The following is a 26,867-nucleotide window of genomic DNA, read 5'->3' as shown; positions in this document are numbered from 1 at the left end:
GATGGCCGCTTGTTTATCTTCAAGCCTTTAAGACCCCAGTTACTATCTCTTTTGATAGCCGGGCACCATCAGCTTTCTTCACCACATTTACTTGTTCACCCACTTTGGCTCCAGCCGTTGTGTCGGGAGAGTGAGCATCATAGAGTTCCAATTTAATAAAAGAAAGTATTCATGCATTGAGGGAGTGTTTGAGTAGAGGCCCAAGGTCCTTCCGCCACCTTAATGCTTAACCTATAAATATAGACACATCGATCTATTTCCCCATCCTCCTATATATATTTGCATGTACATGTCTTTGTCTAGACCTCCATGAATGCCCTTTGACTCCTAGCTCTTTCCTCCATCTCCCTTGACTTTCCTCCTGCCCTACTACCATGCTCCGTCACCACCTGGGCTAGAGTATACCTCTTCTCTACGCAACCTTACCCTTGATCATTCCCCACCAGGCCTGCCATTCCCCCCTCTCTACCATTTGGGGTCCCATGTTGTTCACTTGTCCTTGGTTTGTTAACCCCACTTCCTTACCCTCCCCTACCCCCCCACCCAAAGTCCCCCCGGAACTGTCGGTCCCGTTGTTTTTCCTCCAGATAGTTCATCCAGCCTGTCCTATTCAGACAGCCCTGTGGAGACACTAACATGCACGAAAACAAGACAGAGGAAAACAAAGCAACAGTATACAACCAGACAGCAAAACAACAAAAACAAACCACTGTCAAAGAACAGAACAAAACAGTTCACAAGAGAAAAGCTTGTAGTTAGTTCAGGGATCGTTTGCTGGCCCTTAGGAGCGTTTTCCAGTCCAGTCTGTTGGGGCACCACGCCCTGGCCCCAAAGTCCACTTTCAGCATTCCCTGGGGACCTTGCCACTCCATTCCCTTGCTGTTCCGCTGCACTCCCCCAGTGATTTGCCTCGGTGTGGTGGGATCAGTCAGGTGCAATTCCCACACTGTGTCTCCGGTGCTGTCCCCTGTATCGCCCTTAGTCACTGAGTGGCATCATTTCTCATAGTGGGGCCAGCCATGTTGTTCTCTCTGTGGACTGGCTGCTCTACTCAGGAACATTCTCCTCACAGCCTGGTGGGCCAGGCTGTGTTCCAGTGTCTCCTCCTGCCCCTTCATCTGCTCCCGTGTGCTCTGATCAGATATGTCCATCTCCCAGAGCTGCAGTCAATGTAGTCCTTTGGAACAAATTCTTTTCGGGGGAGGGGCAGGATTACTGTTCGTTCTTGCTGTTATTGCAGGATCGCTGCAATGGTACTTACAGTTGCTGCCTTTTCCTCTAGCCCACCTTCCAGCGACTTCCTTGCCTTGGTTATGTCGTGCTGACCGCCCCTCTTTTCCTTCGCCCAAGTTAACACATGCCCATCTAGCTAGGAGTTTCCCTCCCGTCCCTGGTACCCACACATGATTTGAAAAGATTCTGCAAACCATGGTGGGACAGTCCCCACCCACATGAGCCAGCTGTTTCCGATAACCTAATTCCTCCGTCCTTGTAACGTCAACAGTCCTTTAGGGCCTAGACGCCACCTCCAGATTAGCGTTCCTTGGGAAGCTAAAGAAAAAGCAGATGTGTCAGGCCCATCTCTGAACAACTGAGTCATGAAAGGGTTTGGGAATTCCTGCAGGGAGCGGACCACTGCGGCTTCTAGGAAAACTGGTTGATTGCTGAGAGGAGTGCTTCCCACCTGAGTTACTGTGCACCTTGCACGACTGTCACTTGTTTAGCTGAAAATTGAGCCATGACAGTGAGTTCGGTACCGGGGCTGAAAGTCACCCTCAATTCTTAAATCATGCCTTCATCAAGATTAACGTGTGTTTGCAGCTCCTGAAACAGGGCTGGGACACTGGAGGCCAAGGGGGAAGGACCATGTGAATGATGGGACTGTGGAAAACCAGGGAAAGGGCAAGGCAGCCCCATGCTGAGTTGTTCCTTTGCTCCCTGGGAATCCGATGTGTGGCCGGAGACTGCATTACAGAGGCACGGCATCAGAACAGAGGCAGGGACACCTACCCTGCCATTGGAAGTCACAGTGGCAAAGCCTTCTGTAAGCAGAGAGCTCTCCACCCAGGAAAGACCAGTCCTTGGGAACACTCGTTTCATAGACCTCAAAACGAGTCTTCAGGTTCCTAAAGCCAAGCAGGCTCATGTCAAAAGGATCAGCACAGCAGTCAATGCCTGGGGCTCTTACCTGACTGGAACACATATCTGGCCAAGCCCTGCATTAACTCTGCTGGCCACGTTGGTGGGGCAGACTCCCCGGTTTCCCTCTTCAGACGAAACGTCAACTCAAAGCCAAAGCCACTAGGTCCGTCTGTGCCTGTAAACCTGGAAGGAATAGAAAGCAAATGTTTTTAGTTCACCTACTTAAAACGCCAGTTTGAGGAGATCTAATTACAGTGAAACACGCACACATACTCTTCCTTTTGTGTGTGTGCGCGCATGTGTGTGGTGGTCTCAGCATCAAACACTAGTCAGAGAATCTTCCAGAGTGTGAACCTTATAGGGAGGAAGGGCCTCTAAAGCCTGGCAGAAACCAGATCTCTGGCTTGGCCCTCTTGCCAGCGATGGGTACATGGGCACGACCTTGGCCTGGCCAACTCAAAGTTCTGGTACTTTTAATTTTGAGTGGGCATTCCTTTCTGTGTGACAGCCATTCCACTATTGGGACTTTCCCTGTCCACACACGGTATTCCTTCGAGCTGTTAATAAGTAAGGCCCCACTTGGCTTGTTCGGGACTCATGGCCTTTCACATAGATGTCCTATGAGCCATCCGTAATGCCGTATGCTCTGTGAGAACGAGACCCTCTCCCAACCACCAGCATCCAGCTCTGGACCCTGTCCCAGAAGGACAAAGCCTCTGGCTGAGCGGGCTGTTGGCCTCCAACCCCAGGGTTTGTGGTCCGGTTCCTATGTAGATCCAACAGGTACCAGTGGGCTCATATTCCGCCTGAAACCTGGCAATCCACACCTGGTCATCCACCAACACTTGTTCTTCCTGACACCCGGGCCACTCTGTGTGCACACACTTCCGTCACTGGAGCCTGGGAAAGCATGGCTTGCTCTCCTCTCCTTTCTGCTCCCAGGTGGCCCACAATGCCCAGGATTACCGCCTCTGTGGCCACAACTCAACGTGTGACAATGAGACAAGGAGGAAGGCCAGCTGCTGTCTGCAGAACACACTCCAAAGCCCCACGGCTCCATGCCCATCCAAAGTGGACTTCCACCAGAACAGGCAACGATGTGGATTAGGGAGCCAGGGCCTGGTGGGCGAGGTGCCAGGTTTCTGTAGGTGAGAGACATGCCAGGGAGGAGTGCATGAGGTTTGTCAGCACAGGAAGGGTTAAACTAAGTTCATGATACAATTTCTAGTAATTATATCTTGTACAAACATGAGCCACCATGAGCACACACATGTAAACACCTCAGCAGACAAGTGCAAACCATAAGCTAAGCTGACAGCCAACGCCTCCTCACTGGCCAAGCTCCCCAAACGGGGTCAGAGGGCGAGGGCAGCAGACTTCTGAAGGGATGCTGATATAGATAGATGCCAGGCGGCCTCGTTCCTTCATCACCACCACCTCAAGAAGCCAGGCTGAAAGACGAGGTGGGACGAGATCCCAATGTCTCAGAAGCTCTGTGGGCAGCCCTCATTGGGCCTACGGGCCTTGACATGCCCATGAGTTAAAAGGGCAGGTCGGGCTCGCCTGCATCTGCTGCAGAGGGTGGTTACCTCTGTTAAGCCCACAACCCACTGCCATCAATCAATACCGACCCATAGAGACCCCCTGTGGGTTTCCGAAACGGTAACTGTTTACGGGAGGAGAAAGCCCAGTCTCCCAAGATGCTGCTGGTAGTTTTGAACGGCTGACCATGTGGACCAGAGCCCAATGCGTAACTACTGCACCACCAGTGCTCCGTCTGAGAAACCCATACAGTTCTTTAAAGGACTCCAAAGACATCCTTTAAAACGGTCATACCCAGTTACTTTTAAAGGAGGTCTCGTGCATTGTATTTTTCCCAAGGTTCCTAGTATGATAGGAGGCAGAATCTACTTTGAAAGTAAACACCTGAAATTCTGAAGCCCAAGTTAGGAGACAACGCACACACAGTGGGAGGCGATGCCAGCGGTGTTTTTTCCTTGCGGAAGATGGAGGTGAGGGGCAGAGCCGAGGCTGGAAGGAGGGCTGCCTCATCGGGGCTGTGGGCCTGAGGGGTGGGAAAACCTGGCGGGAAATGCAAGCTGGACTCTTGAGGGGAAAAATCCATGCAAAAGGAGATGGGTCCCCGGGGCAAAGGGAAGATTTCAAGCAGCCACCAACCAAGAGGCAGCTTTGTGCCGTGTATCAGACCACTGCTCCAGGGCTTTCATCTTGGGCCAATAAAAATACATGATTAATCGCAAAACCTTGAGAAGCAGACTCAAGGAAGCACGCTCCTCTTGGACGGCTCAGATAAGAAGACTCAGCTGCAGAGGGAGAAACACGCACCCAACCAGCTCGGCCTTTCTAAGGAGAGGGTCACGCTCACGCACGCACATGTCCACCATCTGCCTCTACCCGCTTTCCGGGCAGCTCTGTGGTGGGCCAGGCCAGCCCTCCCTTGGTTGGGTGGGACGCCCAAGCCAGACCAGATGGTCTCTGCCTGCATTTGATTACCACCCACCAGGCTAGCTGGGCGCAAGCCTGAAGCAGAATTTGGAATGGCCCAGCCTCCATCATAAACACACAACCTGAAGATGGTCAGAAAGGCCCTTGTTCAAAGCAGGCTGCCCAGGCCATGGCCCCGAGAAAACGCCCTTCCCTCTTCAAAGGCGCCCGAAGGGGCCTCACTTGGGCTGCATTCCCTCACGCTTCGGAGCAAAGAAGACCCTCCCAGGGAGCAGCTGTCCCTCGCATCTTCCAGGGGGGGAGAGTATGAGAGGAAGCGGGTATCCGTGCTGCAGAAGGTGGAGTCTGGATCAGAGCACAGAGGTGCGAAAATATGGGGTGATGGAAAGGGGACCAATGGGATGTCTTCCTCCAGAGACTTGGAAAGAACACATGAGCCACTCAAGCCCACCTGGCATGCTCGGGGGAGGCGGGGAGGGGGTGTTTCTGACTGTGGCTCAGCATCATTGCAGAGGACTCGATGAGATCGCTTCTCAAGACTCTTTCTGGGTCTGTTCAGTTCAAGAATCTCCGTCTTGCTCAATGGCTTTGTCCCAGTGGTCTGGTGAGCCTCTGTGACAGATGACTGCCCTAGCATCACCAGGAACATCAAACCTGCCAAGAAGGCAAAACACGCGCCTTCAATTCACACACAGCTGCCTGACTGTGGGAACCAAAGCACGTGACCAAGAGGGCACCAGCCTCCCAGGGGCCCAAAGGATCACTAACTCTAAGCAAGAGATGAAGAGGAACCTGGATAGGCTTTCTGGAGAAACCACCGGAGGTGGGAAACAAAGCTGACCTCAAAGTTGGCATCTCGTGCTGAGCATCAACAGCCACTGGGGAAATGCAAACCGCAGTGAGACGCTGGTTAAATAAAGACAGACAATAACAAGTGTATATGAGGATGTGGAGAAATTGGAACTCTGATACATTGCTGCTGGAATTGTAAAATGGTGGAGCCACTTTGGAAATTAGTTTGGCATTTCCTCAAAATGTTAAACGTGGAGTTACCCTCTCACCCAATTATTCCTCTCCTAGGTATGCGCCAAGAGAAGTGAAAACACATGTTCACACAAAGACTTGTATACAAATGTTCATAGTAGCATTATTCATAGTAGCCTACAGTGGAAACAACCCAAATGTCCATCATGGACTAAAAGGATAGACACTGCAAGCAGTGTATCACTTGTGCTAATTTTTTTTTTTTTACTTTTGCTAAATTAAAGAAGCCAGTCACCAAAGACCACTTATGGCATGGCTTCATTTAAACCATATGAAATATAATCCCGATCTACAATATAAAGTACATTTATATATATGAAAACATCCATTATAGGAAAAACTATCGAGACAGGAGTAGATTATACAGTTGCCCAAGGCTGGGAGAGCTGGGGTGGGGTTAAGAGAGTGACTTCTAGTGGGGTACACGGTTTCTTTATGGGGTGATGAGGAAGTTGTAAAATTAGATTGTGGTGATATTTTCACAGTCCTGTCAATATACCAACTCCCACAGAGTTGTATACTTTAAATGGGTAGAATGGTAGGTGGCTCCTGTCTCAATAAAGCTTTTTATTTTTTTTTAATTATAGAACAAAATGAAAAGACCTAACAGAAAAACATCCACAAAGGGGAAGAAAGGGGAAACTGATCACAATGATCAATGTATAACACCCCCCACCCCACCCAACCAGGGTGGCAAACAACAGAAACATGGGTGAAGGGAGACAGCGGATAGTATAAGCTATGAAAATAATAATAATTTATAATTTATCAAGGGTTTATGAGGGTGGGAGGGTGGGGGGGATAAAAAATAAGGAGCTGATACCAAGCAAGGGGCTGAAGTGGAAAGAAAATGTTTTTACAAGGATGATGGCAACATATGTACAAATGTGCTTGATATACTGGGTATTTGGGTTGTTGTAAGAGCTGTAAGAGTCCCCAATAAAATGATTAAAAAAAACTTTAATAAAAATTTTTCACAATTTGGTGGAGGAGGGGAGAAATGTAAAAAGCACCTATATTTTGAGCACCATATTTTGATCAGGGGTTCTCAGGCTAAAACAAGGAGAATAGTGAACGAATCTGAGGCCCTAGTTGGCAGGCGTGGAGCAGCCCTGGTGGTGTAGTGGTTGGTCACTGGGTTGCTGACCACAAGGCCAGCAATTCAAACCCCCAGGCGCCCTAGGGGAAAAGACGGGCTTTCTACTCATCCCAGAAACTCACACGGGCAGCCCCCCTGTCCTATAGGGTGGCTCTGAGTCGGCATCGACTCGATGGCCACGAGAGCTGAGTTGAGAATTCGTAGGCTTGCTTTCTGCAGTGGGACAGATTAGGAATTCTGAAAGTACTTGCTGCGTAAGTCAATTGTGGATAATGGGAGCTGGATGTCTCTCATTCCAGAGAAGTTGAAAATGGGTAAACATGGATCAGAGATATAAATATATATGTTTAAAAAACTTGAATAAACATCATATTCTTGTTATTTAACAGGGGATAAAAAAGAAATACAGATGTCCTGGTGTGCATATTTTCTAGTGCTTTCCAATCAGCAATGATACCACTTATCACCATTCTCCATAAAAAGAACCCAGAGCCCCCAGATAAATGGGTGATCCCAGGGTTGGGAAAGTACAAATGGAGCCTGGAACATACTGTGCAAGGAAGCATTCCAGAAATGGTGGGAACATGTCAAAAAGGAGTCCAAGTGAGACTGAAGGGGCTCCCACTGACCAAATATATCTGGGATAATCTGAGCAGCAACATAAATCTTAACAAATCATAATTAAATCATCAATGGATGTTGAATTTAGTGCATAAAAAATCTGATGAGAAACAAGACATTAACATGGTCTCAAAATGCCTCCCTACAAGACATTTATTCATTACAAACAGAAAGGTGGTGATCTTACGGTAGAGAAGCCTGGCAGACACCACTAACAAAGTGATCAAAGTGAACACACAGTAATGAGACAATTCAACGTCAAGTGGCTCCTGTGACATTCCGACTCAGCCTGATTCTAACCACGGGGCCGCATCAGGTAATGTAAACGGAAGAGCGTTCTGTAAACTAACTGGCTAGGACTCTTCGAAAGATGAAGAAACACAGAAGGAGACTACAGAACCATTTGAGGAGTTCGAGAGAGACAATGTCGTGCAATGCGTGGTCGAGTCAGCCATATTCCCACCGGGTCAGTGGGTTAGAGAACAGCGCTGCCTCGTGTTAACGTCCTGATACTTTACACTTACACTCTGGGATGTAAGAAAACGTCCTTGCTTGTTAGGAAATGAACTTCAAAGTATTTAGAGGTAAAAGGGCAGCAGGCTGGCAATTTAACCCCAAAGGGTTTTAAAATATATATACCAAGGGGTTTTAAAATGTTCATGGAAAAAATTCTTTTTTTTTTTTTGCTTGAAATAGTTTATTGGAAAAAATTCTATAATGTTTTCATTCCATTTTCTCACAAACTTTTTGAAGCCCGCTCATATACATTGTACCACTGAGTCGATTCTGACTCACGGTGACCCTGAAGGTCAGAGTGGAGCTCTCCTATCAGGTTTCTGAGACTAAAGTGTTTATGGAAGCAGACTGCTCCATCCTTCCTGAGGAGCTTCTCCACTCCTCTCACCCTACACACACACACACACACACACACACACACGCACACACACGCACGCACACACACACACACACACGCACACGCACACACAGACTCGAGGGCAGTACGATAGGATACTGGGAGAGTTCCACTCCAGACATGCAGGAGTTCACTCCAAACCAAATGTGTCTAAACATGTGAGGGTGACCAGTGGATGGTTGGAGACAAGTTCTCTCAGTGATACACTTGTCTTAGTCTCGGCAGGGTGCTCAAAAGAAGAGGATACGTTTTGTGCTACGGAGAAAAAGGATTTGGGGGTCAGGACTAATACCAAATTTTTAACAAAACTCAAGGACATCTTCCCAAATTACTCAAGCTTTGCAAAAAGTTTACAGAATACAGCCCATATAAAACAACAGTTTATATTATTTTATTCTTTGAGGAGAAAAAAAATTATTTAGAATATGCGGCAAAGGGAGGAGAGAGAAGGGGAAACAGACTGACGAGCCATCTGACCGAATCCCAAAACAACAGGTTTTAGATAAATCAAGCATTTTAAAGAAAGTCAAGAAGATCTCAAAGATGAGCCCAGGAAGGAAGACCAGGAAGCAGGAAGGATCCCAAACGGAGACCAACGTCCAGGAAGGAGTGGACGAAGACCACAGGCTTACGTAGGGCGTGGCAGCGACTGCAATGGGCTCTCACGTGGCCTGGCATGTCCCATGGTAGGCGGACTGCTTGGCCTCAGCGAGCTGTTGCTCTTAGTCTTTGGGCACCAAAAATGTAGAGTGGAGAAGAGCTAGCTCAGAGAGCTGATCTTTCCATCCGTCTTTCAAGCAAGATTGTAACTAACAAAGACAGTTTTATGGAATAAATCGTACCCAGGGTGAATGTGCTACGTACCAATATGACCCAGAGATCAAGTCCAATCACAGTCCTGCAAGGGTCTGCTGGGCCAGTTACATTCCCAGAAGATTACGGCCACTGATTCGGGGGATTCTCAAGGGGATCCTCCTGAAGGACTTTCTCAAAAAACAACCTCGGGGGCTTCTTGTCAAGAAGTTTTAAGAAAAGTGAAAACTGCATTGGTGAAAAAAAAAACAGGCCAGAAGAGTTGTGCTAAGAATTTTCTCCCATCCTAACAACGCACCTGCTCCTTTGTCAAGGTCAGCGTGGGCTGTCCTGCAAGAATTTCTTTGAGAACCTTACCCCACCCACCCTATGGTCTTGATTTTGTTCTTTTTTTAAAAATGCTTTTATTGGGGGCTCTTACATCTCTTATCACAATCCATACATTCATCCAGTGTCCAGCACATTTGCATATATGCCGCCATCATCATTTTCAAAATATTCTCTTCCCACTTGAGCCCCTGATATCCACTGCCCATTTCTTCCCCCTCCCTCTCTTGATTTTGTTCTTCTAGACTTCTCTTTGTTCCCTAAACTTCAAGAACACTGAAAAGAAACACAATTTGAGTCCCTTAAGAATGCCAACAGCCGCCATCTTGCTGTGGTGTCATTAGACGAGCGCGGGATTCTTCAGGGAAGAGTTAGAGAGACGGAAACACTGCTTTCAGAAGTGTACAGACATGGACACAAGCTAAATTTCCAATTCAGCCACATACACACAATGGAGTACTACGCACCCCTAAAAAGAGTGATGAACACATGAAGCACATTGTCTCGTGGGAAGAGTTGGAGGAAATTAGGCTAAGCAAAGTTAGCCAAGCACAAAAGGACAAGTACATGATGAGTCCACTGATGTAGGGTCTAATCAACACAGTGGGAACAAAAGAAAAACTATGTAACGCTAAATGTGCGGGTTGAGGGAAAGGCACACAGGCAGAGGACAGACCAAGTCCAACAATGAATACAGCATACCAACATACAGAAGGGGAAAGCAGGGAGGGAGGAGGAGATGAAGGTATTGGGGGGTGGGGGGACAGAACAGGGCACTAATCCACCACGGGAAGGGTATTGGTTATGTCTCCATAGGAAAGGGAGAGAGGGACCAGACATCAATCTGGTGCGCCAAGCCTTGAGGGCAACACACCGGCCTGAAGCAGCAACTAACAGAGAGGTCTGCGGGGCTGACCCCATCCCAGCTCCGTCAACCCCCTCCCCAGAAGCATGCCCTACAGAGGACAGCACTGAAGATACACCCTGGGAGTGTGGCAGGTCTGCCCAGACCACACAGGGGCAAACAAGAAAGAAAGAAAAGAAAGAAAGAAAGAAAAAGAGTGGACAACATCCTGGCTCACCAAGCTTCGAAGACAACATTCCCACTCAGAACAGCCAATGTAGAGAGGGCCATAGGGTAGACCTAACCACAAGATACCATGTCCCCTTACAGACTCATAGTGCTATGGGGTGGGGGGGCAGCACCGGGGAGACAGCGTGGGAATTATACCCGGTCTGATCCCTTCCCCCACCCGAGTATGTAACACAGAGGAACTAAACAGAACAGCAAGGGAAGCAAAGCAACAAAGTGCCTGAAGAATCCCTAAAATAGTCTTTGGACTGCGCGCGCGAGGGGGGGGGGAGGCAGGGTTTGGCATTTCATCAGACCTGATCGGAAAACATTCATAAGGGTCAACACACAGACCTAGAATTATTTATAGGCGATTTTTAGTTATATTTTGTTTTTTCTTATCTCTTTTTTTCCATCTATCTTATGTCTATCTACATAAGATAGGCAAGATAAACAATCCCAAGGAGAAAACAATGGGACCAAGGGTTCCAGGAGAACCAGAGAAAGGGGGAAGTGGGGAAAAGGGAAGAGGGAGCCAATAAACCTAGGGACAGGGAACAACAAATGATCTAAAATCAACGGTGAGGAAGGTGTTGAGTAGCTGGTGGGGGTTAATCAATGTAGCTGAGAGGAAATATGGAGAGCCAAGAAAGGTCAAACATGGTAGTGGGACAAAGTAAAAGGAACTAGAAGAAAGAACTAGGAGACCAAGACATTTATGGCGGTTAAGTATAGGTATGTACATATGTAAATATATTAATATATAACAATAGGTATATAAGTAGTCTGTGTATGCATGTTTATGTGTCAAGTATTAAGGTAGCAGATAGACACTGGGCCTCTACTCAAGTCCCCCCTCAACACAAGAACATTTTGTGCTAATAACCCAGCATGCTGTAATGCTTGCCTTCCCGACACGATCACTGGAAAAAAAAAAAGGGTACATAAGCTATTGTGGCAAAGAAAGCTGATGGTGCCCAGCTATTACAAGATAAAGCGTCTGGAATCTTACAGTCTTGAAGTTAAACAAGCAGCCATCGAGCAGGGAAGCAACAAAGCACACATGGAAGAAGCACACCAACCTGTGTGATCACGAGGTGTTGACAGGATCAGCTGGCAGGCATCAGAAGACCCAAAACAAAACCAACAACCATTTTGATGTGAGCGAGGGGGCTCGGAGTGGAGACTCAAAGCCTATCTGTAGACAACTGGACATCCCCTCACAGAAAGGTCACAGGAAGGGACGAGCCAGCCAGGGTGCAACTGACAGAACACACAACATTCTTCTAGTGCTTTAATGTTTTCCCCATTTCTTCCGACCACTATCATGACCCCAGTTCTACCTTACAAATCCTGCTAGCTGAAGCATGTACACTGGTACAGATAAGTGCTCTCAACACATGGAATCCAGGACAGATAAACCCCTCAGGAACAATAATGGTAGTAATGATACCAAGAGGGTAGGGGGAAGGGAGAGGGAGAAGGGGGAGAGAGGGAGAACCAATCACAATGACTGATGTATACCTACCTCCCAAGAGGACAAACAACAGAAATGTAGGTGAAGGGAGATAGCGGACAGTGTAAGATATGAAAATAAAAATAATTTATAATATATCAAGGGTTCACAAGGGGGGAGGGGGAAGGGAGGGAAAAAGAAAGAGGAGCTGATATCAAGGGCTCAAGTAGAAAGAAAATGTTTTGAAAATGATGATGGCAACATATGTACAAATGTGCCTGACACAAATTGATGTATGGATTAAGAACTGTAAGAGCAAAACAAAAAACAAAAAAAAAAACTCTAAGAGCGCCTAATAAAATTTTAAATAAATAAATATTATTTTTTAAAAGTGTATAGACCTACGTGGAGGTTATGTTGAGAAACAAAAGGTTTCTATGATTTGACAGCAATAGTTTTTTATTTAGCCTCATCTGTATATATGTGTATAAATGTAAATACAACTGTATAATGCATGTGTGCATGTGAGCATTTAGAAAAAAGAGGAAAAAGCAAATTTGGCAAAATGTTAACATTTGAAGAATAAACGATGGATAAGTGGGAATTTTGGGGGGGATTTTTTTGTACTATTCTTGAGACTTTTAAGTATAAAGGTATTTTTAAATAATAAAATGTTGCATATTTTCCTGATTACAATCTCTAAATAGCTTATTTCATGAAAAAAAATTCCTTTCTATGGTCTACTGAGCTGTAGCAGAGCTCACTATTGCTACATAACACGGACCTCAACATTACTGTTTTATTTACCCATAATTCTCTGGGCTGTGTTCAGCTGAGCGGGTCTGCTGGTCTTGTTTAGGAACAGTGTTTTTTTTAATCGCTTTATTAGGGACTTATACAACTTTTATCACAGTCCATATATACATCAATTGTGTAAAGCACATCTGTACCTTCATTGCCCTCATCATTCTCAAAACATTTGCTCTCCACTTAATCCCCTGGCATCAGCTCCTCATTTTTCCCCTCCCTCCCCACTCCCGCCTCCCTCGTGAACCCTTGATAATTTATACATTATTATTTTGTCATATCTTGCCAGGAACATTTCAATGACTGCAACTGGCTAACAGACCAACGCTGGTTGTTCCAGTCAGAAACTGGTACATGGCAGCCTGTGGCCGGCCTTCGTTTGCAGGGCTCCCGAGTTGGGACAGTTTTTACGTGATTAGAGTTGTGAAAAGAGAGAAAAAAGGATGACGAACCTAGAACAAAACCGTCTGTGAGCTGCAAGCCTGCGACACTTACTATCTAGCTCGCTATGAAGAGAATTCATCCACTCCTAGTCTAGGCAACCCCAGCTACAGGTTACCACAGGTGTCTTCACGCAGCAGCGCTTCTCAACCTGTGGGTCGTGACCCATTTGGGGGCCGAACAACCCTTTCACAGGGGTTGCCTCAGACCACCGGATGGGCTAAGGAACCGAGACACCGCTCCTCAGACCATCGATGGGCTTAGGAACCGAGGCCCGGCTCCTCTATCCGTCTCCAGGCAGGTCCGCCCACATGCAGATGTGCTGATCTGGTGAGAAAGAGCTATCTATCTCAACCTTCACACTGACGTTGGCTTTTTACGCACACTGTTGCAAAATGTAGCAATGTAGTTTACTGTTATATTAAGACTGTCACCCATGCTGCACCATGCTTCAAGACAAAATTTCATTTATTTGTCATCAGAAATAAATATTGCACAACATATAATTACACATTGTTGTTGTGATGAATCACTATGCTTTAATGATGTTCAATTCGTAACAATGAAAATATATCCTGCCTATCAGATGTTTACACGACAATTCATAACAGTAGCGAGATGACAGGAAAACAATGTTATGGTTGGGGTCACCACCACATGAGGAACTGTATGAAAGGGTCGCAGCCTGAGGAAGGGTAGGAACCACTGCGCTAGCGGGTTCCGGGCAGCAGCAACTTGAAATGGACCGCCAGTGAATAGAAATTTATCTAACGGGGTCACTTTAGCTCAAGCGTCACCAGCCACAGCCAGCCAGAGCCTAGCCTAGAGTGAGCGGAGGAGGAAACTACGCAGGGTGTGGAGTCAGGAAGGCAAGACCCCTTGGAGCCACAGAATCCTTACTCGTCCATAATCTGGTCTGCACTGAGGGTTAAAGGTTCCTTTGTTTGCTTGGTTCTGTTTTTTGCATCCCACTTAATCAGCCCATGACTAATCACACATAGTTCTACCTTCTAACATTCTGTTCCCTCTGGCAGAAAAACGCCTTTCCTCATTCTGCAGGAATGACTACAGCCTTCTGAGCCGTTGCCTCAGAGAGGCATCCCCTGGCCGCCTAGACTGCGAGGGTCTGAGGGGGTCCCCACCACGACACACCCAGTATACCACGCTGGGCTCCATCATAGCCTTCATCACAACGTCTAGTTGCTCTTACGTAAGCAGTACTGTTTGTTCTGTCTCTCGCACGTGCCTGGAGGCCTGGTGCTCAACAGACCCTCAATAAAGGCTTCATTAAATAACTTACTAGCAGTAGTCCTTTTATCTCAAGATCTGGCCTGAAGCCACAGGAAGTGGCCCTGCTGGCTTTCACTTCTCTCTGATGCCGCTTTTACTTCTCTCTGATGCCCGGCAGAAGTGACCTGGCAACACTACAGCAAACATGCCCTACCCAGACCCAGCACAAATGTCACCACCCACCTATGTATTAAAAGTTGTGTTTGATGACTATAGGCCCACAGCTCATGATGTGGAACTGAAAGGTGAATTCGCTTGGCACTGTGTAATTCACACCCATCTGGGCTCTAAGACAGAGGAGCCCAGGTGGCACAGTGGGCTACAAGTTGGGCTGCTAACCACAAGGTCAGCAGCTCAAAACCACCAACTGCTCTTCAGGAGAAAGATGAGGCTCTCCCATATAGAGTTTTGTTTTTGGGGGAAAAAAGTTAACATCTTGGAAACCCACAGAAGTAGTTCTACGCTGTCCTTAGAGGGTTGCTATGAGTCTGAATCGGCTTGATGACAGTGAGGTTGGTTGGTTGGTTGGTTGGTTGGTTGGTTGGTTGGTTGGTTGGTTGGTTGGCTGGTTGGTTGGCTGGTTGGTTGGTTGGTTGGTTGGTTGGAACTTAAGGCTAAAGGAGTTGGCTTCGGGGGAAGGATGGGGTGTGATGGCTAATCTAAATGTCCAGGGTTCTCTTACTTCTCAAAAACCCCACCCAACCACCAACTACCAGAACACAGGAAGCAAGTGCTAGCCGGAGCCCTTCTTCTCATCCACAACCTGGGGACCCACCTGCTGAAAAAAGACTTCATCCAAGTCCCAGGGCACTAGAGTTCCTCCCTCAAGCAGGAACTGCTGAAGTTCCATGTCCTAAGAAGTCTTCAATTCCAGATAAACCGGGGCAGTTAGTCACCACTGGAACCTTAAGTATCACTATCTAACCCATGCAAAGTAAGACGTTGCCGTGTTTTAAAAATGCCAGTAGGCACCAAGAGCCACCAAAATGTTAAGCGAGCCGAAGGAGGCAGTCGTGGGAGCCAAAATGGCTATACTCGGTCCTGGTTCTGCTACTTTCTAACTATGTGCCCTTGGGAAATCATTTTGCTTCTCCATACCTCTGTTTCTTGATCAGTGATGATGGGGCTCTAAAGAATCACCGCATCGCTACTTAGAACCGTGCCAAGAACATCATAGGTGCTAAACACTAAGAAAAGAAGCCTGCATTTGAAAGAAGCCTTTCGTATGAAGCAGTGATACCTATAAAAGAAACATTTTCACACTAATAATCGCAATGTCTATAAGCAGGCGACGTTACCTAAGCTCTGACACATCGTGTGGTCACTGCAAAGAGGATTCAGAAAACTGGAAGACTCATCTGAGACCTGAGGCACAGGGCTCTCCCCCTCTAACCAGGGAGGAGGAATCGGAAGTTTACTGCAGGATCCACTCGAAATCCTCTCCTGTTTCCCATACTCCTAGCATATAAAAAAGTACCATAAGTAACTCTTAAAAATGGAAACAGCAACATGAACCACAAGTTAATATAAAGTATGATGCCAAATAGTTGTGCATATCCACAATGTAAAAACCTGAGACAAAGGAAGCAACCATAAATAAAATTGTGATAGTGTTGATCATCGTGCAGTTTTTTAGAAACATCTTTGTATTTTGCAATTTTTCTGCCATTCATAAAGTCTCTGGTCTAGACCGTAAACCCGATGAGAACAGGACTGTATCTTGTTCACGACTGTAACAGAGTGATCCAGCCTCATAGGCTTTCCAAAGACTCCATGGCAACCTGCTTCTAATGATGCACCATGGATACGTGAGGAGAGGCCTGCACTCAGAGGCCCCTTCGCTGGGCACGGCCTGCACATTTCCACTGGCCTCTGAAGCACGGAATGCTGAGCCTACTAGCGTGGCTGCAGACCTGTGAAGCTAGTACCTTGCTGTCGGGTCTGGGGACTACGGCTCAATGATAAGTGTAATGAGGTCAGGAGGAAAGGAAGAAGGGACCACGTGCTCCAGGGAACGAGGGCAAAGGGTGCCATTCCAGAACCAGGAGTGCCATCAATTCATTCCTTACAGAAGTTCCTGTTTCCCTTCCATTCTCCTGTCCCCTTCCTGAGAGACTGGTCCCAGCCTAGGTGAAGACCAAGCATTCTGCCTGGGGCTGGTGCTCCCCCTGCAACTAGTTCTTCTTGGAAATTAGGCTTAGTGGGTGTTTTATTGGTTGGATAATCTTTTCCAGCAAGAAAGGAGGAGCCTCTAGGTTGTGTCCTCAGACCTGTCCCTTCAGTGGACTCCTTCTAACAGCATGCCCGAATCCCTTATGCGTGACCAATAGGCACAGAGCCAAGCCTAATCTCAGCCCTAGCGCAACCCAGATATTACAGATAGACTAGCCCTGCAATCCTCCGTGTACTTGGAGGTTCTTCACAGGAGGTTACCAACCCCCTTTCCACCTTTTCTCTGCCCCCCAGGGCAATGCTAAGCAAATCCAAGGAAGGACTATTCACCAAATTCCCAGCACATACTTGGAATGCCAGCTGTCTTTACTATTTGCAGCAAGATTCTCACAAGAAAGTCGATCTGCCCCAAGGCCCTTCATGCTGCCTCAAGTCCCAGGAGACCCTGGAATTAGCAACACCAGAGGATAAAGAGCTACTGGGCAAAGGGAATGGGGGGGGGGGCGGCACTAGAAGCCATTTCCTGAAGGAAGGCAGAATGGGGGCATGTATCCTGACATGATCACTGTTCCCTAGATTTCTAGTCAAGCAAAGATCTTGTCTCTTTGTGAAAGTGCTACTTTCTGCAGTGCTTAGGCTCTGCCATCTCCTCACCACATAGTCTCCCCAAGTGACCTCAGGAAATGACTTCAGCCATCATACTGCGCAGGGCTCTTAAATCTGTGCCTGAGCAGAGGCCCAGACCTAGCCATTTCTAAACAGCCAACCCAACCCCTGCCATCCAGTGATTCTGACTCATAGCAACCTTACCAAGAGTTTCCAAGCCTGTAGATCTTTCTCCTAAGGAGTGGTTAGTGGGTTTGAACTAGTGATCTTGTGGTTAGCAGGCCAATGCTTACTCAACAGTGCCATCAGGCGCCTCAGTAGTTCGCTTTAAAAACCTAGTTGACTAAGCACTGCCAAATTGCCACACTGAGGCTAAAGAAATGTTTGCAAATAAAACAGAATCTGGAAAAAGAGGCAACATTTGAGAACTCTGGGCGGGTAGGAGCAAGGAGATACTGTCCGCCCACGGTCACGGGCTACGAGGAACACGGGCGGAGCGCTGAGCACCAGCCAGCAGTAACTGAAGCTGGACAGTGAGGAAGGCGTTAGTCAGAGATTTTTTTGCTGGAGACCTTTTGGAAATCCCAAAGTGAACTCAGGATGGAAACTGCAGAAAAATGTATCACTCCAGATCCGAAAGGATGCTGGAGAGGAGTCCAGGAAATGGACCAGATCTAAGTGTGGAGGCAGGCCGACCAGATGCAAAACCCAGGACCTGACCCTTGGAGAAGCTGACCTCCATGTGCCCCCGCTTCCTCACCTGTAAAATGGGGATGAGAAGAGTTTATCTCACAGGATAGCTGGGAGGCTCTTCATGAAAAGGCAGAGTATCCGGGATGCAGGAAGCATCCCTGGACACTGATGGACATTAATGTTACATGGACATTAGTATTAAATCTTCTTTTTCTGAGTGTCCTCTAGAACAGTCCCTGGTCATTATTTCTCCTTTAAAACATCAAAAGATGCTTTAATTTCCCGTCTCTTAAGAAACACCACCCCCCCCCCAAAGTCTTTCCGTTTTTCCCAATCTCCTGACCTTGGGTCCCTCCTGGAGCCCACCCCCTCACCCCCACGAAGCCTGAGCTTCTTTCTGAGCTCTACCAAAATTTGAGTAACAATGTAAGTCCATAATTTTTTTTTTACTAAATTGCTAGTCACAAAAATGAGTCAAGCAATGCTTTTCTTTTGAATAATTCATAATTACCAGCATTTCATTTTTGTAATCCTTTTGAAATCTGTGGTCATATGCTCACGTAAGGTTTTTGTCTTTGTTTTAACTTTCAGTTATATTAAGACAATTTTGTATAGTCTTCCCCAAAAGGACGGGAGGGAGAAAGAGAGCTGCCATCAGTGGACACTCTGGAGCAGCAACAGCCGCCAGGAGCTCTCGGCCAAGGAAGAGGTCTAGCACTTGGCTGTTGACAGTTCCCACTCTTGGCACCGACTTAGAGGACCACCTGTAGGCCAAAGTCTTTAAAAATAAATGATATCCATTCACAACAAATAAACAGAAGAAGAAATAAACACATGGCAGCCTAGGTCAATGTCAGCAAGATCACAGATTTGGGGATAAGGTGTCCTCTGCACACAGGTGTGCAGCTTAGGGCTTCTCGCGGCCCCAAGGGCTGGAGCATTCTTCTCCAGAGCGCTCTGTCCACTCATCATCCTCCAGGTCCTCTGGGAAGCCAGTCAACACAGGAGAGCAGAAGACTGAAACACTTAAGACATGGTCATGGAAACACCTTTTGTGTGCTCTGTACACAGGCACATCGTGTCACACCTGAGCAAACGCTGGCGCTGTTCTCGGGTGCTGTCAGTCAGTTCAGACTCATGCCGACCCAATGTGCAACAGAAAAACAAACGCTGCTTGGTCCTGTGCTATCTTCACAATTATTGCCAGACTTGAGCCCAGTGTTGTTGCGGCCACGGTACTGCTCCATTTCACGAAGGTCTTCCTCTTTTACACTGGCCCGCTATTTTACCAAGCATGAGGTCCTTCATCAAGGATTGGTTCTCCCTGGTAACACGCCCAAAGGATGTGAGATGAAGGTTCACTGTCCTCACTTCTAAGGAGCATGCTGGCTGTATTTATCCAAGGCAGATTTGTTCCTTCTTCTGCCAGTCTCTGGTGTACTCATTATTCTTCACCACACCATAACTCAAAGGCGTCTGTGCTTCACTCTTCATTATTTATGGTCCAGCTTTCACATGTATATGAGGTGACTCATTGGCTTGGGTCAGGAGCACATTAGCAAAGTGACATCTGTGCTTTTTAACCCTTTAAAGAGGTCTTGTGCAGACTTGTCCAATGCAATACGTCATTTGATTTCTTGACTGCTGCTTCCATGGGTACAGATTTCAAGTAAAATGAAACCAACGACAACGTCAGTAGTTTCTCCATTTATCGTGATGTTTCTTTTTGGTCCAGTTGTGGGAACTGTTGTTTTATGGTGAGGTGTAACCCATCCTGAAGGCTGAAATCTTTGATCTTCTCAGTAATTGCTTCAAGTCCTCTTCACTTTCAGCTAGCAAGGTTGCACCCTTTGTTTATTGTAGTTCAATGGTCTTCCTTCAGTCCTGATGCCTAGTTCTTCTTCAGGTAACTTAGTTTCTTGGATGATTTGCTCAGTTTTCAGATTGAATAAGTACGATGAAAGGGTGCAACTGTGAAACATACTGGTTCTGATTTCAAACCACACCGTATCCAGGTTCCCCATAAGCACAATAAAGTGTTCTGGAATGCCCATTCCTCACACTGTGATCCATAATGTGTTATGTTCCATGGTCAAAGGCTTTTGCATGGCCAATAAAAAGCAGGTAAACATCTATCTGATATTCTCTGCTTTCAGGCAAGCTCCATCTAAAACCAGCAATAATACTTCTTGTTCCACACTCTCTTCTGAATCTGGCTTGAATTTCTGGCAGCTTCCTGTCAATGGATTGTTGTTACTTTGGCTATACTGTTTTTGATTTATCTTTAGCAAAATTTTACTTGCAGTGATATTGATGATAATGTTGGATAGTTTCAGTATGCTGCTGGATCACGTTTCTTTGGAATGGGCATGCATATGGGTCTCTTCTAGTCTGTCGGCTTTCTTGACATAGATGATCACTTCCGGCAGTACATGTATTTCTTGAAACATTTCAATTGGCGTTCCATCGATTCCTGGGGCCTGTTTCTCACCAGTGCCTTCAGTGCAATTTGTACTTCTCCCTGTAAGACTATCAGTCCTTGATCATATGCTAGCTCCTGAAATGGCTAGATGTCTAGGAATTCTGTCTGGCAGTGCCCGTGTAAACCTTCCATCTTCTTTCTATGCTGCCTGCTTGGTTCAACATTTTGTCCACAGAATTCCTCAATATTACTACTTGAAGTTGATTTTTTTCCCCTTGAGCTCTTTCAGCCTGATAAATGCTAAATATGCTCTTTTTTGGTTTTCTAATTCTAGATCTTTGAACATCTCATTATAATCTACGGTCCTTTGCCTTCTCAAACTGCCCCTTGAAATCTTCTGTTTAGCTCTTTCACATCATCCTTTCTTCCTTTTGCTTTGGCTCTTCTACATTCAAAAAGCAAGCTCAGTCTCTTCACAGCCATTCTGGTCTTGTCTATTTTTTCATGACCTTTTTACTTTCTTCATATGTAACATCCTTGCTGTCACCTCTCAGCTCATCTGATTTTCAGTCACTAGTGTTCAATGTATCCAATCTATTTTTTTTTAAAAATACTTTTATTGGGGGCTCTTACATCTCATCACAATCCATACACCCATCATCAAGCACATTTGCCACCATCATAATTTTCAGAGCATTTTCTCCCCATTTGAGCCCCATTTCTTCCTTCTCCCTCATGACCACTTGATAAGTTATAGATGACTTTTTCCATATCTTGCACAGTCCTCCATCGCCCCTCACCTACTTTTCCGTTATTCATTACCCTGGGAGGGGGTGGAATCTATTTGTGAGCTAGTCTCTAGGCCCAGGTGGGATATAATCAAGGTATTTCATACTTTGGCTCCCATGCACCTATTTCAATTTTCTTCAGCTTCAGCTTGAACTTGCATAGCAGCAATTCATGGTCTCCTCCAGTCAGCCCTTGGTCTTGTTCTAACTGAGGATACTGAGCTTCTCTAGCATCTCTTTCCACAGCTGTAGTGATTTTTAGTCTGTGTAGTCTATGTTGCAAGGGCTAAGTGATAGTTGCCATTTATGCTGTTGAAAAAGGATATTTGCAACAAATCAGTTGTTGGTTTCTCAGGCACTCTCCCTCATAATTTCTATCACCAAGGCCATATTTTCCAATGATCCTTCTTCATTTTGTTAATTTTTGCATTCTGATCACCAGTTATGAATGCACCAGTAATTAATAATTATTCATTATTAAGGACTTCATGTTTGATCTGTTTCAGATGTAGAAGTTGAATTCCCTCATCTTGCTCATTATTGGTTAGTGAGTAAATCCAAATAATAGTCACATTAATATTGTAGGCATATGGATATTATCCTACCACTGACATTGTTACTTCAGGATGTGTTAAGTCTGAGTTGACTAGAGTAACAAATTCATAGACACGCATATGTGCATCAGAAAGAGCTTTATATACAAGAGCAACTAGATATTGAGAAAACATCCCCCAGCGCAGATCAAGTCCATAAGTCTGATATTAGCCTATCTGTTTGATACCAATCTATAACGTACTCTTCAGACTCAGGAAACACATGCAATTACACCGAATGCAGGAAGATCACAGGCCAGTGGGTGGAAAGTCTTGTGGATCCAGTGGTGTCAGAAGCATCTCAGCGTTGGTGTGGGTCTTCAGGTGACTCCTCCAGCGCCAAGGCTCTGGCTGCCATCAGCTTAGCGCCGTACGGCTTGTCCAGAGGAAGACAAAACAGAGTCTGTGTCTATCTGGCCTCCAGTAAGCTATTTATCTCCATGGAACATCCAAATGAGGTCATCAAGGTGTGACCTGATTGACAGGCTAGACTCCACCCCTCCATGAGATGACACCAGATTATGTAACTACCACAGGATAGAGCTTTTTTTTCTTCTTTCAATAGCTTTATTACATTGATATAAATACAGAGAAAAGGATCTCAGTGAACTGTAATATCTTCTCTTCACAGAGTTCACATACCACTCACTCACTCACTCTGCGGAAATAACATTTTCAGTGAGTACAATGTTTTGCTGGCTTTTCAATTGTCAGGATAGGTCTTATTCTTTTTGACAATGAATGTGATGTGATTTCTCTTCAATTTATTATTCATGGCACAGATCGTATGATTATTTGACCCAGAACGGAGGATGCATCTTCAAGTGTTCCATTGAATGATTTTTACTTTGTTTTCCTGATTTGTACTTCATGTGTTTTATGTTTCGCTTTTAATGGATGTTTGTGGTTGCTTCTTCTCATTTTAAGCAAATGAAAGACCTGCAAGTTGTACTCTGTTCTCAACGCAGAGAAGGCAGCTCTGCCCCAGTCACAGTCTGGGGGCCTTTCAACCCGGGGGACGTCTCCTCTGGCATCCTGGCAGACAGCAATCCATTGATATTCATAAGGTGGTTTTCACTGGACCATTTTTTTAAGCAGGTCCTTCGCCCCAGTCTTAGTCTGGAAGCTTCCCTGAAACCTGCCTTGATGGATGACCTTGACAGCTATTTGAAATACTGGTGGCGTAGCGCTCAGCACTATCACAGCAATACACGGGCCACCGCGGTGTGACGAACTGACAATGAACAGTAGATACTAAATGTCAGTAACACTTCCATTGCCATCTACAGACATAAATGGGCCAACACAGTCGATGAGAAGCAAGATAAGATCGTATTAAAACACAGTGAGCCATGCAGAACAGATTCAAATGTCCTCCTGGTCTTTTCTTTGATCCACTTTGGCTGCCCTTCCCTTTCTGGGGAGATAGAGCCATCCCTCTTGCTCCCCTGCCTTCAGACGAGTGTCAAGATCCCACAGTACCGGAGAGGCTTCTGAAACTCTACTCCTCTTTCTTCAGTCAGTATACACATCATTCAGACTGGGACACTTCACCTTCCTTCAAGCCGCCCAACCCTAGCCTGCTCCACTATCTTCTCAAGCCCCAAACAGACTGGCCTTCTGTGTGTGGCCCCTCGAGATCACTCCTGCCTCAGGGCCTTGGTGCAAGTTGTTCTCCCGGCCTGGGATCTTCCTATGGTTGACTGACCAGCCTTCTAGCATGCACTACTCCACAGAGCACAGACTGCAGAGGACAATAGGAATGTGCGCCCAGGCTTGTGCAGGATGGCAGCGATGGTGATCCCATGATCATTTCAGCCTCAGCTCACATGCCCTATCTTCAAGGAGGCCATCACCAATTACCTGCTAAACTAGCAACGGTCCTCAACCTGGAGGTTGAAGGCCCTTTCACAGGAGTAGCCAGATTCGTAACAGTAGCAAAGTGATAGTTATGAAGTAGCAACGAAAACAATTGTATGGTTTTGGGGGGGGGGTGTCACCACCACATGAGAAACTGTAGTCCAGGGTCACAGCATGAGGAAGGCTGAGGACCACTGTGCTAAAGGCGCCACCATCGGCACTTCCTTCAACCTCTACACCACCCAGGGATTCGATGCCCAGCACTTTGCATGACTTTTTTGGGTTACATAGCTTTACAGAAATATAGTTCACATGCCACATAACTCATTTAAGAGTATACAGTCCAATTGTTTTTAGTATATTTCCAATTGTGCAACTAACATTATAGTCCATTTGAAGACATTTTGTACATTCTAGCAATTATGGCTGCTCCGTACTCACTTGTTCCCACCTCAGCACCATAAAGCAAGACGTAGCCAGGTTCACCAAAATCAAATCCCTCTGTCCAGAGGAAAGCACCGAGCCCTCTGGAAAGGCCCTTGGTGTGGGCTCCCTCTTATGGGAATAAGAGTCCAAATAGAACATCACCACAAAAAGCTCACAGCCAGAGCATCCATCCGGACTCAAAGGGGTCCGATGGACAGGGGAGAACTAACTGTAAGCCTCTATGAGAGAAAGCCTTTTCCCCGCCGGGTCAGCAGCCCAACAGAACGCACCAGGTCACCTGGGGCCCCTGCAAACTGAACGAGTGGACTGGCCTCCGTGAGCTCATGCTCTCACTGCGTTGGGCTGGGGGAATCCACTGCCTCTGGTCAACAGCCAGAGAAGCCCCTACACCGAGCCAGTTTCCGGCTTGTTTGTGCATTCGGCAATTGTTTGCTGGGGCACTGGGGAATCGTCAATGAATAAAATGGGACATAAAATTCCAGCCCTAAAGGATCCCACCTTCTAGTGGAGGGGACTAATAGTAAGCTAAATAAGTAATAGATTCAGACAGTGATTAACCGAAACCCACTGCTGTCAAGTTGCTTTCCATTCAGTGACCCTGTAGATCAGAGTTTCCAAGTGCAGACTCTAAGGAATTCTGGTGGCCCAGTGGTTCCAGATTGGGCTGCTAAGGTCAAGGTCAGCAGTTTGAAACCGCCAACCACTCCATGGGAGGAAGACAAGTCTTTCCACTGCCTTCAAGAGTTACGGTCCCAGAAACCCACAGAGGCAGTTCTACCTCGCCCTACAGGATTGCTGGGAGCCAGACTGGACAGCAGCGAGTCTGGTGTTGGAATCTTGATAGAAGCAGACTGCCACCTCTTTCTGTGATGGAGAAGCGGGTGGGTTCAAACTGCTGACCGTGAGGTTAACGGCTCTGTGCTTTAACCATGTCAAGGGTTAGGCAGGAAAGGGTTACCGGTTAAAATCCGGAGTTCAAGGGAGGCCCCGTGAGTTGGGAACATTTGGGGGCAGATGAAGGAAGTCAGGCCTGGGCTATCAAATGGCAGCAGGATGGACATTTGGAGGTGAAATAGATGTAAGTCGAGGACACAGGGTCTTCAGCTTTTATCTGAGTGAGCCAAGAAGCCACTGGATGGTTCTGATCAGACACAAATGTGATGGGGTAGGAGGTGCTGTGGATCAGGCTCCTGCCCACCGAGCTAGCACCGAACCAAGGGATTTCCCCATGGGTAATAGGAATGCCAAGCTGCCTGCCCAGCTTCCCACCTTGCTTCTGGGCCTTTTCTCTGTGATGGGAATGGAAAACTGCCTGGCTGGCTCCAAAGAGTGGGAATTCAGCATGGCTGCAACCTGATCCACCAGGAAAGCCCGAGCAGGAAGAGGAGGGGGTTAGGGCAAGCCATGGTGTCGCCTGTCGGTTTCTAGGGCATATTTCCCTCTAACCAACCAAGCCTTTCAGAAGCATTTAAGAGTCAAATCCATCACAGACAGAAAGCACAGCCAACTAGCTCAACCCCCTTGGGACCCATTCTCCACCAGCTACCCTCACCCACAGCCCTGGGCTGAAGTCAGAGTAAAGGAAAGTGGCGGGTGGAAGCCCTGGGTAAACAAGAGCATCTCCTTGATTGGCCTCTGTGGCCAATTATCAGGGACCCATGAATCACGTGAGCAGGGACCGGAAGGGAAAAGATCCTGGAGGAACATGATCTTGGTGAGCGTGCTGGAGGGCCGGGGCTCTACAACAGTGGCCACACCCCCCTGAGAGGCCGCTCTCAACCCACTGTCTTAGTTCTTACTTCTTACTGACAAATGAGCAATTAGCCGGGCCTCATGATCTTGCCATGCTTCTGAATTCCAGGACTCTACTTGTAAAGAATCCTTCACTAGACTCAAGGCACAGATTGCAGAAGAATAGGCAAGGAGACTACAGGGGCGATGACCTAAGACGCTGATGCTGGATCAGGCCCACGTCTCCACAGTGTTTACCAGTTTAAGGACCAGTTTAAGATCAATGACTGAAAGGTCCGCAAGGACCAGGAGCTGGCTGATGCTAGTCATGACTTGGTGCCCAGACTGTGTTCAAAAAGACTAACTGTGCAATAAATGGATGTCTGGTCTTCGACTGAAGAGAAGCCACTGGTCAATCTGGCAGGGCACTCAAACACTCCCTCAATGCATGAATACTTTCTTCTATTAAATTGGCATTCTATGATGCCCACCCTCCCGACACAACTGCTGAAGCCAAAGTGGGTGAACAAGTAAATGTGGCGAAGGAAGCTGATGGTGCCTGGCTATCAAAAGGTATAGAGTCTGGGGTCTTAAAGGCTTGAAGATAAACAAGCGGCCATCTAGCTCAGAAGCAACAAAGCCCACATGGAAGAACACACCAGCCTGTGTGATCATGTGGTCCCGAAGGGATCAGTTATCAGGCATCATCAGAACAAAAAATCATTTCATTGGGTGCACACCTCCATGATACGATCGCCGAGGACAAATGGGTGCATAAGCAAATGTGGTGAAGAAAGCTGATGGTACCCAGCTATCAAAAGAGATAGTGTCTGGGGTCTTAAAGGCTTGAAGGTAAATAAGCGGCCATCTAGCTCAGAAGCAACAAAGCCCACAGGGAAGAAGCACACCAACCTGTACGATCACGAGATGCCAAAGGGATCAGGTATAAGGCATCATCAAAAAAAAATCTTGCCATAGTGAATGAAGGGGGAAGTGCAGAGTGGAGACCCAAAGCCCATTTGTCGGCCACTGGAGATCTCCTCACAGAAGGGTCTAGGGGAGGA

At 46.8% G+C, this 26,867-nt stretch overlaps 1 protein-coding gene across 2 annotated transcripts in view; it reads right to left on the bottom strand.

Moving 5' to 3' along the window:
- SUFU (SUFU negative regulator of hedgehog signaling) overlaps nucleotides 1-26,867 on the bottom strand; it is a 112,996-nt gene that overhangs the window by 67,239 nt on the left and 18,890 nt on the right. For both annotated transcript variants that reach the window (XM_075533384.1, XM_075533385.1), the window contains exon 3: nucleotides 2,189-2,325. In XM_075533384.1, coding sequence (XP_075389499.1) covers nucleotides 2,189-2,325 — 137 coding nt within the window. The remainder of the gene's footprint in view (nucleotides 1-2,188; nucleotides 2,326-26,867) is intronic.

The sequence above is a fragment of the Tenrec ecaudatus genome, chromosome 16, assembly GCF_050624435.1.
Source record: "Tenrec ecaudatus isolate mTenEca1 chromosome 16, mTenEca1.hap1, whole genome shotgun sequence".
NCBI classification, from domain to species: Eukaryota; Metazoa; Chordata; class Mammalia; order Afrosoricida; family Tenrecidae; genus Tenrec; species Tenrec ecaudatus.
Note: the sequence above shows the minus strand (reverse complement) of the source record. Positions and strands in the feature narration are given on the sequence as shown.